General features: G+C 40.1%; 1 protein-coding gene across 2 annotated transcripts in view; it reads left to right on the forward strand.

Moving 5' to 3' along the window:
* ZCCHC7 (zinc finger CCHC-type containing 7) overlaps positions 1-11,645 on the forward strand; it is a 242,381-nt gene extending 230,736 nt beyond the window's left edge. For both annotated transcript variants that reach the window (XM_028108674.2, XM_028108673.2), the window contains exons 7-9: positions 3,360-3,455; positions 8,343-8,460; positions 10,316-11,645. In XM_028108674.2, the coding sequence (XP_027964475.1) occupies positions 3,360-3,455; positions 8,343-8,460; positions 10,316-10,755 (654 nt within the window). In that variant the 3' untranslated portion in view covers positions 10,756-11,645. The remainder of the gene's footprint in view (positions 1-3,359; positions 3,456-8,342; positions 8,461-10,315) is intronic.
* The last annotated feature ends 1,336 nt before the right edge of the window (positions 11,646-12,981 follow it).

Raw genomic sequence — 12,981 nt, forward strand, 5'->3', positions numbered from 1 at the left:
CTAATCCAGTGGATTTTGTAGTCTTCATCTTATTTAACCCACCAGTAGGTTTGGACAGCTTCTTCCTTGAAACATTGTGTTCTGCCTTCACATCGATGACTTATCTCTGGGTCTGATTTCTTTCTCTTAAACCACATACATCTATGCTCATAGTTGCAATTTTGTGTCACATCAGGTAACACAAAGATGGAAAAATAATTTCTGCTTAATAATTTCATGTCTTCCTGGCACTCTATACCTGAACAAATTTGTGAACCACTGCAGTGAGTGAGTGGTACATTGCTTATGTGCATCCCTATCAAAACTGTGCTTGACACCTTTCAGCTTGTCTTCATTTGTGAACCACATGTTTTTATTGGAGAATATAAGACATTTTGTTATGTTCTTGTTTGTATCCCAATTGATAAGAGCTGAGGTAGTAAATTCCATTTTGTGTAACCTTTGTAGTCATTTCAGTAGAAAAGAGCTTCTAGGTTACTGTTATCCTCAAGTTTTCCATTTTAGGAAACAGAATCTGAAAGTAAAGTTGTTTGAAAACAGTTTTTATAACCTATAGATTATTTTCCAGTGTCAAGAAAATAAAACCTCCACAGACCACCCGTTTGCCACCTTAAACAACAATAACAAAATTAGTTAGAGACCAGCACTCTTTGTTATTGCATCCCATTAAAGAACATAAGTGCGCCTGACTGGCTCATTCCGGGGAGCCTGCGGTTCTTGATCTCGGGGTCGTGAGTTCGAGCCTGGTGTTGGGTGTACAGTTTACTTTAAAAAAAAAAAAAAGAAAAGGAAGAAAGAAAGAAAGAAACTTTACCAAGTTTATACCCCATCCTTACCTTTCTTCCAATCTCCAAAAAGAATGGAATAGGAGGGCAATTAGGGTTTTTTCTCTGTTTAAAGCCCTGCCACCTCAGGGGTTTTGCTCTGTCTTCTCCCTTCTCTCCTGTTTCCAACTCCTCCATCTCTACTAGCTTTCTCACTTGTTCAGCTCTATATCTCATTCTAATAGCAAACTCCACCAAACCCCTTTCCTAGGTCTTGCTCAATCTTCTGCCCCTTGTTATTCATGCTTCTCAAAGTAATGTATGCCTACTGTTTCCTTCTCCCAACTTCCATTCAATTTTTAAAAATATTTCCTATTGGGGATGCCTGGGTGGTTCAGTCGGTTAAATGTCTGCCTTTGGCTCAGGTCATGATCCCAGGGTCCTGGGATCAAGTCCCACATCGGGATCCTTGCTCAGTAGAGAGTCTGCTTCTCCCTCTGCCTGCCGCTCCCCCTGCTTGTGTTCTCTCTCTCTCTCTCTAATAAATAAAAAAAAACTCTTAAAAAATATTTCCTATTGTTAAATATAATGTACATATTGAAAAGTGCATAAAACATATACAACTTAGTAAATGCATTACATAACACACACTCAAGTTCTAGAACACCACTGTGTTCAAGAAATAGAAAGTTCCGGCTACCCCAAAAGCCTTTGTGAGTTGTTTTCTCCCCGCTGGGAGTAACCACCATCCTGGCTTCTGTGGGCATTCATTTCTTGTTCCTCTTTTTGGTTTCATCACCTTTTTATTCACCAATTCACTCTTCAGCCTATTGCCTACTATTCTTTTTTTACCTTTCCACTAATTCCAAGATTCTCACACTAAGGTTATCCATGAACAGTTGCCAAATCTAACAGATGTTTCTCAGTTCTAATCTCACTAAGCCTCTCCTGTGTTTGACACTGTAGATCATTTCATCCTTTTTGAAGCCACTCTCTAAGGTCTTTGGTCTGTATTCTCCTGTGGTTCTGCATCCTTCAACCTTTCCTTCTCTTTCCCTTTCTCAGTCTCCTCTGTCTGCCCCTTAAGTGTTGTTGCTCCAAGGGTTCCATCCTGCGTCACTGCTGCTCACACTGGGTGTGGCTATGATGTTCACTCGGGTCATCTTAGCCTCCACTGTTATACAGATTTCTTTCAGACCTAATCTTTGGCTTACACTTGTTCCCTAAGCTTTAATCTCACATGGACATCTCCAAAATATACAACATCGAAGTTAGTCTTCACCATCTTTCCCTCTAATTTGGCTCTTCTTTTTTTTCCTATCTTTTCTGAAGCAGGTGTTGGCACTGCTACCAAATTGTTGGCACTCATTCGTTCGCCCAACTTTGAAACCGGAAGAGCATCTCAATTTCTCCTTTCTTTCGTTCCCTGTATCTTTCAGTGTTCAACAGATACCAGTTTTATCACCTCATGTATTTGCCAGATCTGTTCCCTTTTTCCTATCTTGTACTTTACTCTTGTGACTTTAGGCCCTCCTCACCTCACTGGCTTTCCTCACAGCCACCTTTCTCACTGTATCTAACCTTCTCCTGCTCGTGTTCACCACCCCACACACACACACAACTACAAGCCAAAATGGTTTTCCAAAATAAAAGTCTAACTGTTCTGCTCCTTCATTTAAAACTACACTTTAGGGGCGCCTGGGTGGCTCAGTCGCTAAGCGTCTGCCTTCGGCTCAGGTCATGATCCCACGGTCCTGGGAATCGAGCCCCGCATCCGGCTCCCTGCTCCGCGGGAAGCCTGCTTCTCCCTCTCCCATTCCCCCTGCTTGTGTTCCCTCTCTTGCTGTCTCTGTCTCTCTCTCTCTCTCTCTCTGTCAAATACATAAATAAATAAAATCTTTAAAAAAAAACAAAAAACTACACTTAAAATGTAAAAGCCCAGATAAACCCAAAGCTCCTTAAGATGATTTATAAGGCCCTCCCTTCTTGCGCCCTGCCTTCTCCAGCCTCATCTGTCAGTACACCTGGCTGTGTGTGCTGTACCTTGTCAGCAGGTATGCTCTTTCTTAGTTTCATGCCATTGTTCATGCACCCCCCTCTACCTAGGACTTTCCATTTGACTTACACCTAATCCTTTGAGAGTAAATTTAAGTTGTATACTTCCAAGGAAGCTTTCCCTGACTTCTTCCATCCCATCCAATGGTGGGTCCCCCTTGCCACTCCATTCATACCTTGTACATGTTTCTGTCACTGTGCTTATTACATCGTTCTGTCATTATTTATTTCTATGTCTGTCATGTTCTACTAGCCTATTGTGCTTCTCTGAGAGACCTAATACCTAGCACAGTACTGGGCACAGTGCCAAATGGAATGAGGCACGAAGGAGAGGAAAGAACACATCCATGTGAAGTATAAGACAATTGTCATGTTACGCACTTTAACACAGAGAACCATCTGGATATGAGGTCCTCATACTAAACTCTAGGAGGCAGTATCTCTAAGGAGTCTCTTACCAAAAAAGAGCTCTTTGGGAAAGAATTAGGTTTCAATTTTCTTCAAACATTTAATAAACCCTCACAAATACTCATGTTGCAGACCAAACCTGGACCACCCAAAAAGCCGAAGACCCCTTCTGGACAATCAGCCTTAGTGTATTGCTACAACTGTGGGCAAGAAGGCCATTATGGACACGTAAGTTTGAGTAGCATTGGGGCATAGCATTCTGTTCTGGGAGTGGTTGCTGAAAGATGAGCTCGAAAAGAATGTAATTCTGAATGCTTAGTTTTTTAATAAACTAATATCCTAAAATAAGACCTTATATATTTTCACGCAATTGACTTCTCCCTTCTCTGCCAGAGTAAGGGATCTGTCAAAGCACATTCTTCTAATTGTCTTAAATATGCAGGAATATATTAGGCTAAAACAAACACAAAGCTCATAAAATCAATCAAATAAAAGTAGTCAACAGAATGGTTACAGTTCTCCTGAGTTCTTATGTTTGCTATGATTTTGACACAGCCAAATCATGATTTTAGATTTTCTGTGTAGTTCTCCAGTATCTCCAGTTTTCCCTGGTATTGTGTTCCCTTAAATCTTCATCATTCACGTGTAAACCCCGACGCTAGTAGAAAGACAGAGGGGCTGCATCATTGACTAGCCTGCTCGCCCCACAAACGTCCAAATTCCCTATGCAGACTGCGTGTTCCCAACCCCAACCGAAAGGGCCAAACTGTGTGTGTTTCAGGTGCCGGGGTGTCAGAGCAGAAGAAACTGGTTGTTATGGGATGGGAGGGAGTCTCCTAGCCAGTTGTCTCACTAAGTATGAAACAGCAGCAGCTCGTTCCAGAGACAGGCTGCAGTAAGAATCGACTAGAGCTCTCCTGCATTCTGGGAATCCTGCACCAGAGGAACAAAGGTGGTGGCACAAAAAGTAGAAAATCTGTATGGAGAAATACATTCCCAGTTTCCACGTGGGCTTCTCGCAGCCTAGAAACCAAAATAAACTAAAATATCCGATCTGATGACACGAGGTGGAAAGCGTTCAGTGGGTAGAGCGTCCTCAAAATGGGTAGGGCTGTGAGCGGTAGGATGGGAGGGGACTGCCCTTTGTGACTTGAATTCCAACCAGGCCGACCGTGGGGCTGGAGCTCGACAGCCTAGGGAGAGACAGAGTGGCTGGGAGAAGAAAAGGCTGGGGCACAGTTCTCCAGCAGTTGAAGTTTTTCTTCCACGTTGGGGCCGCAGGACTAGGGAGTGAAGGGATAGAATGTGAAAGTAGGATGAAGTTCTGACCCTCAGTTCTAGTTTTTGCTCTGCTATTGACTTAACCGTGTGACTTGAACAACTGGCATTTTCTCTCTGGTTTTCAGTTTCTTTATCTACAAAGCAAAGAAGTTGTACAGGGAGGTTTCTCAGTGCTGACATGGGGATGCTGTTTCCAGGGTGAACAAATCCATGGTAGGGTGATAGGGTTGGAGAGGCCCTGCGGTATACTCCTTCATTTCCGTAGAACCCACACTGAAACCTTGTTAGAGAGTACTTTTTCTTACAAAATTATCATCTCTAGATCTTTTCCGGCTTTGTGCATTCCTCCTTGTTGCCAAAATTCAGATGTTGCCAACACTGTTTAGGAAACCTATCCACGTAAATATTCCACTGCCACACAGATCACATAGATGTACAATTTATGCTTGCTGACCTCTTTAAAGCAAAGGGGTGTGATTTTAGCATTTATGTTTGTTCAATTAAAGAAAAACAATTACAGTTGGACACATACTGCTTACTAGTCACTCCTGTTAATGTAGATAGGAAATACATTAAAAACATTTGGAATTTATCCCTGAAATCTAGATTTAGATAGTTTTTAATTTACAATAAAGCAAATTTGGCAGCCTCATCGCTGCCATAGATGAAGAACTCTAGATTATGCACACTAATGAAGAAGATCAGTGGTGTGGCTAATCCAGAATAGTAGATAAATTATATAGCCAACTATCAATTGTCTGTGCTAATGGAGGGGACCAGCGATGTGGATAATCAAAATATAATTTACATTTAGCTTTGGAAAATATTTACGGGACTGTATAGCTCCATATAGTCACACAGTCTAGACCATACAGGATCCAAATAGGAGACTGTGCAGATGATTAAAGGTGTCTGAGGACCCCTCCCCTTCAGTTTCAGAAATACAGCTCTACTGATGTTACTGAACAGCCTCTTCATGTGGAAGATATTCTGAGGTGAATGTGGCACCACCCTTCCCTAACTCCACTCACTGTGTAGTTGGGGAGGCAGGGACCGTCATAAGCAGCTCCGCATCAGGCAGACTACCATAGGAAACAGCAGGTCACTGTGCAGAGAGCCTACTCCAGGAGGCTGTGAAAGTATGAGTGGGCGCTGGGAATGCATCAAGATCTTTAGTACCTTTTTGTAATTGTAACTTGCTCTTAATATTTTATGGTTAAACTCTCAATCCATTTAGGCTGTTATAAACAAACTACTATAGACTGGGTGGTTTATAAACAATAGAAATTTATGTCTTAGAGTTCTGGAGGCTGGGAAGTCCAAGATATGGCACCAGCAGAATTGTCGGGTAAGGCCCTCCTTCCTCTTAGATGACACTTTCTTGCTGTGTCCTCACAAGGCAGAAGGGGCTAGGGAGCTCTGTAGGGATCTCTTTTATGAGAACATTAATCCCATTCATCAGAGCTCCACCTTCATGACCTAAATCACTGCCCAAAGGTTCCACCTCCTAATACCATCACTTTGGAGGTTAATTTTGGTTGGGGGTGAGGGGATGGGCACAAACATTCAGACTATAACAATCTTAGACCCAAATCTTTCATGGGTGTCCTTTCTTCTGGAAACTTGGAACCACCATGGATAGTGATTTATAAAAGTAATTCTTTATGTTACCATGCAGGTTTGCCTTATAACTTGCAGGATCCGAAAAAGCCCCAAAAGATCCAGAAAGTCAATACAGTATAGCTAAAGATAGTTGGAAGAAGGAGATAATAAAGATAAGATCCAAAAACTAAAATAGAAAACTTAATAGCATCAACAAAACCAAAAGCTGGTTCTTTGAAAACATTTTTTTTTTAAAGATTTTATTTATTTGTTTGAGAGAGAGGGAGAGAGAACAAGCAGGGGTAGAAGGGGAGAGAGAGAGAAGCAGACTCCCTGCTGAGCAGGGAACCGGACATGGGACTCGATCCCAGGACCCTGGGATCATGACCTGAGCTGAAGGCAGACGCTTAACTGACTGAGCCACCCAGGTGCCCCAGTATTTTCTTTTCAAAAGTAAAAAGACTTCTGGAAAAACTACTCAAAGAAAAGGTACAAATAGTGAATAAAAAGTATAAATAGCTTAAAATTTTTTAATTAGAATACTATACAAACTTTATAAAGTTCAAAATTAAGTCTGAAAATACAGATAAAATATTCTCCAGAAAAATATTAATTAACCAAAATGACTGAAGAACAAACTTACATGAACCAGTACCACTAAAAAAATAAAATTAGTTATCAGGATTCTGAAATATATCAGACCCAGAGAGTTTTACAGTCAAGTTTTACCAAACCTTTATTCAGAAACAGATAATCCAAGAGAACCATCACCCAATTTATTCTGTAAAGCTATTATAACCTAAAGCCCCTTCAAAACATTTATAGAATGATGCTGTTTTTATGAAGTCTGAACACTTCAAACTTAGACTATTGTTTAGTAGTAGTAAGAGGAAAGCATAAGAATGGCAGGCACCAACTTTAAGACAGTGGCAATTTCTGGAAAGGGAAGGAGACGAATGAGGCATGGGAAAGAGGATTTCAGTTGTATTATTAATGCTTCACGCCTTGGGACAAAAACTGAAGTAAGTTAAGGTAAAATGTTATGATTTGATAAAGCCTAATAGTAGGTACAGATTTCCATTACTTTATACTTCAGTGTATATTTAGAATGATTCATAATTTTTTAAACTCTGCAAATTATGTTCCTAAGTGTGTGGCTCCCAGCTTGGTCAGATACCTTAGAATTACAAGTCAAATATATTATGCCAGAGTTAGGATAAGTTAACTAAATTTTATGTGGCTGTTTCACATACTTTCTTCCTAAGGGGTATTCTAATTTTCTTCAATACCTAACTAAGAAGAAGTAAACATTTATAAAATACATTTTAAGCAAGGTGGCAGAGGACAGAAATGGAGAAGTTCCAAAGGGAAGCTTCTTTCAAAGAAAAGAACATTTGGTTCCAGACATAATGAATATATGTCAACAGATCGTGATAAATAAAGCCTATTATATTAGATGTGGCTCAGGCCAAGGATGTGGACTTGGAAAATAGCAGCAGTGGGAAAGTCAGAGTCATGTGAGTGGGAAGCAGAACCAGGGTAATGAGCGAGAGGAGTGATCTCATCTTAAGTGGGGGGAGCAAAGAGAAGAGAAGATTCCTTTAGGGTATTTCAGAATTACCTAGGAGCAACTTCAAGCTAGACATAACCCACCACCACCATCCTGCTCCTCACCATAAGAATCACTGCCCTTGTTAGCCATGGGTGTTGGGTTAGAATAAGCCAGCACACCATTTGTGTGAAGGGAAAAGAGCAAAAGGCTAAGAATTTACACCCACATTTAGGGTGTAAATGTGAAAGGAGAAGCACTTGATGGAAGGCAGTTTGGAAGAGACAGACAAGCAGAGGTCTAAAGCAACATAAGGTCAAATAAAATAAACCCACTAAGAGAGGAACAAGGCAAGTACAGTGGAGATTCAGCCCATTGCTGTTAACTTGGGCTGGGGGCAGGGTTTGGCAGGGGAGATTGCAAAAAGGTAAGAAGGAAAGAAAACCCAAGCCTGAAAGAAGCAGGTAAGCACAGTTGGGTGTGGTTGGGTGTGATTGGGTGTTATCTTCCCAGCGTCTGAGCAAGACCGCATCCTGAGCCACAGCATGGGGTGTCCTTGGTGTGGGGCTTGTCTCTAACTACAGTGGTCCAAAATCTTGCAGAAAGGTGGTCTGAGCAGTGCCCTTGTAACATCACAATTTCAAATTTGGTAATTTGAAACAATAATTTCAAACAACTTGCAGGAATGTACAGAAAGACGAATGTTTAACCAGACCTTTCCAACATCTCCGTTCATCTACTACTATGATGACAAATACGAAATTCGGGAGAGAGAACAGAGAATAAAACGAAAAGTGAAAGGTATGTTATTGACTTCTTGTGAGATCCACCTTTGCAATAGTTCCTAAATACCTTCTTTTGCACTGTCATTCCCTGCTTTGAGGGTCATTGGTTAGCACAGAAAATGGTTTTAAATAATTGTCAGGAAAAAAAATAGAACTTTCTTGATCTCCAGAAATCAATCACCCACCTCAGAAACTGTTATGTTCTATTTACAACAAACATTTTTTTCATATAATGACCAGTTTAGAAAATGTCCAGAAAATACTTCTGTCCATGTAGGTATGCAGAGTTTGTAAAGGGTCCCTTTGAGATTTTTCTGTTTGGCAAGTAATTATTTTTTCCCATTATATATCCCTAGTATTTTTCATGGAAAGAAAGGCCTTCCCTGCTAGGCAATTCCTGGTGATTCCTGGAGCTTCCCCAAGGAAGTCTGTTCTTACCGGCCATGATTACGGCAGAGCTTTCAGTCCATGGCCAGCCACCCTCAGGGGTTTCTTTATTTACTGTTGCTAACTTAAAGTTCTCCTGTTTTCTAATTTAAGCCTACTCTTCCAACTTCTTTCTTGCCATATACTTCACGATGGTTTACCAAGTTACTTTTGTTGCTTTCAGCACAAAACAGTTCTATATTTTTCAAGTTGACCTATACATTGTCAACTCTTTTCACCTTTTTGTTATTCTTTTCCTGACTCTCTCTGAGTTCGGGTCTTCTTCGAAAGGAATTACTTCTCAACTCCAGCATAATTTACATATGACATTTCATATGAACTCTATCTCAACTATAGAGAGAGAAATTATAGTATGGGAAGATATTGCTTAGGCAACTAAATTAAAAAATTAAAAAGAAATGCACCAAAATGTCACATCTGAATTAAAAGATTATGGCTACAGTTTTATTTTTTTTAGTAATTTTCTGTATTTCCCAGGTTTTCTGTAATGAGTCTTTATAATTTTTATAATGCTAGAAAAAAACATTTGTTTTCTCTTTTAACTAGTTAGATTGACAACTCTGTGGCTACTTTGAGGTTGTCTATCATCCATTGGAATTTTTATTTTATGCTAACTCTGTAAGTAATTACCTTTGCTCTGTATCCTAGAATTCTTTTTTTTTTTTTTTTTGGTCCCCTAAATATATTACCTTGCATTTCATCCTGTTTTTTTATTGTCCACCTCTTCAATCTTTCAAGGCCTTGTTGGCATGTTCATTTTCATCCTTTACTGGAACCTCATCTCTGACTTACCCCATCCGAATCACGACCATCAAACACTTAGAGTAAGGGTTCCAAGTCCTGGCAAAATTGAACATTAAATCTGGCACCAAAACCTCTAAAATACACATGTGTGTGTACTCTCCAAACCAGTGATGTCTGCTCTGGAGGAATAATCTCCTGTCCAGTTTGGCATCTACCTCTAAGTCCTGTGGCCAGACTTTATCTTGAGAGGGTAATTGAAATGTCATATGAGCCTGTCAAAAGACCATTTTGTACATCTTGTTTCCCTTATGGTCAAGGGCTGCTTCTTTATCACTGCAAGAACTTGAATTGGTCAGACATGAGTTTTCTTCACAAAGCTAAGATGATTACAGCTTTCACTAGTCTTCATCGCCATTGTTCAGCCTAATTCAGCTGGCTTGAAGAGAATAAATACCATTGGATTTCTGGATATGTTCCATTTTTAGCAATCAGATACAGAATGATAACCATGCAATTTTTAGTGAGTGATTTTTACCTTAGTGACAGCTATTTAGAATGTCATATCATTAACACATTGCATTATCTGGTTTCCCTCTCTGCTGAGTTATTTACAGAACTTTGAGAGCTGTGCATGGACTATCTGGCTGCTGAATATGCAGAAATACTTTTCTATTTTCCAGAACTCCAGAAAAATGGTGATTTTCCAAGGCAGTTCAAGAGACCTCACATGGAAGCAGCAGATAAGAGGCCCCACCATAACAGGAGGAAGAGCCATGCCTCCTGTAGAAACAACAGGTGGCCTCAAGAAAAGAAGGAAACCCAAAAAGAAGCAAGCAGGAGCAATAAAGAGCGTGAGAAACACAGGAAAGCTGACAGGTGTCATGAAGTGGATGACGACTTCCCCAGGGGCCCAAAACTCCACTCTTCTCCTGGCCCTTTCAAAACCCAAAAGGCTCCCAAGTCCTTCCACCACTCATCACATTCCCACAAGCCAAGAGAAGATAAGCTGCCCAGAGAGGGCAAGCGGAGCAAGCATAAGAAAAAGGAGAGCTACTTGGAGGCCGATGGCAATGATAATTTATTTCTTATTAAGCAGAGGAAAAAAAAGTCTAAGCTGTGAGACAGCTTCTGATTCAGCTTTCTGGTGTTTGTCTGGTCTTCATGCCTAGAACATCCCGGCAAGATCTTTATTATCTTTGATTAAATAAAGTGAATTTTTTGGTTTTGTCTGTCATCTCAGCCATACCTGGAGCTGCTGAACAAAGACCATGGAGATCTCCAGTCTCTGTGTCCAACAGGTTATTAGATGTAGGGGGAAAAAAAACAGATATACTCAGACTTCCCCTCTTCCCATACGTCATTTTTACTCAGAATCCTAGGGATAAGAAGAAGCAATCTTTTCAAGAAAAAATTTTTTTAGATACTCTGAAAAAATAAAAGCTCATCGAATATAATTCATCTGCAGTGGGAGTATGAAAATTAAATCCTTGCAGGAAGAGAAATTAATGCTAATATGAAAAATTCATCAATCTTTTTCAGCATTGCTTTTTTCTTTTTTAACATCGGGAAGGGTAATAGCTATAAATCTCAATCCAGCTGTTCTTGCTGTTGAGGCTGGTGTCAGAATCTTCCAACGGTCAGAACGTGAGGCTGAAAGATGAAGGTGTCATCATTGAAGCCCAAGGAGGCGGAGAATTGGTCTATAGCAAAAGAGAAGTAAGGAACCCACCCAGTGCAGATGGCATGAGATAGATTTCCTGGGACAAGTGAAAAAGAGTCATAAAAAATTGTAACATCATCACAATGCAATAGTTCTCACCATTTTTACAGCCACACTTCAAGGAGACTGTCACTCAGATGTATAGAGCTGGATACTGCCCAACTTAAAACATTGTTTTGTTTTCACGGGTTTTTTAACTACCACAAGGCTATACAGAAATTTTTGTACCTGTGAGTTTTTTGTACTTATTGAAGCCTAATGTTAGAAAAATAAAATGCCTGAAATAGAGTAAATAAGCTTGTCAATTATGTAACAAGGCAATGAGAGTTTGGGTGGCAAAGGGCATGGTTGGGTTGGACAAGTGACTAAAGTTGTAAAATCTCCACGAACTGGGCTCACAAGGCCCTTGTTGGCCAAGAACTAGCTCTATGCCAGCAGAGAATGAGATGGAGTCAGTTAATTAGGGCAGTTTTATAATGTTAGCTTCTTACATTTGTGTTTTACTCTTTGTGAAGTACATGAACTGCTGTGTATCTGGTAGGATCAGCTCTTTTACCTTCTGGGGGGAAAGGGAGAGTCTCTCCCCCTAAAACAGCTTCAGCGTCAACTGAAGTCTTTAGTCCACTGCCCTCCCTCCCTGTGGTTGTCCTGCTCTCAGCTAAGTTAAGTGTTCTTTGTGTGTTGCTTCATGGCTTCCTAACCTCAGCTGGGCTTGTTTTGACCCTAAGGTAAGTAGCCAGAGTCTTTGAAAGCCCTGCTAAAAGTGACAACCATGAGAAATGGCTTCACAGAGTGGTAAGTCCTGAAATAATTGGTGTTATTCCTCATTAAGACGTGGGACAAGCATGGCTTATTATTGGTGTGGTATGACTAGCATTGCTTCCGATGCAAGGGCATCTCCTTTCAGGGCAAAGCAAATTCCTTAGGGTCTTTCATACATAGCAGATTGTTTGGAGAAAGGAAGAAAAGAGGCTCTTTTTTTTTTTTTTTTTTTAATTTGCTTCTGCACATTATCCTATTGCCCCCCCCATTTTTTTTTTTTTTTTTTTTATTAGACAAGCATTTTGTTCTGGGTTATAATTTACCCTTCAGGTCCATGCATTTATATGCAGCTAGGAAAGCAGCTGAGCTACTTTACTTGTGGGCATTAGGGTGGTTAGGAAAGAGCAGAAACACAGAGGAGCTTTTGCTCCATTTCCTCTTTGTTGCCTGGCACCTGAGTCTTTCACAAATGTTCAGTTAAAGTCAGTCCATCAGGGACTCACACACTAATTTTCCATACAAAAATGGGGAGTTTAAAATATATTAGAGATTCCACAGTTAAGCAAATAATACTTTAAATGGATAAATACAATTGAGAAAAAAAGCAGATGTCCCAAACAATAAGAATCTGTTTAGTTGCTAAGTTTGAGAAGGCTAAACAAACATCTTTTGCCTCTGGCCCCACTTTGATTACAGGCAGCCTGATTCTTACACCCAAAGATACAGTTAAAATTCTTAGTGTCGATCCTTCCTGACTTTTTTTCTATACATATATACATTGTTTTGTAACCTGTTTTTTCACTTAATGCGTTGTAAAAATCTTTTTTCTAATCCATTATGTGTCTACATCATTGTTTTTAATGT

This window comes from Eumetopias jubatus, unplaced genomic scaffold, assembly GCF_037043125.1.
Source record: "Eumetopias jubatus isolate StellerSeaLion01/CBP00866 unplaced genomic scaffold, mEumJub1_p1.0 scaffold_15, whole genome shotgun sequence".
NCBI classification, from domain to species: Eukaryota; Metazoa; Chordata; class Mammalia; order Carnivora; family Otariidae; genus Eumetopias; species Eumetopias jubatus.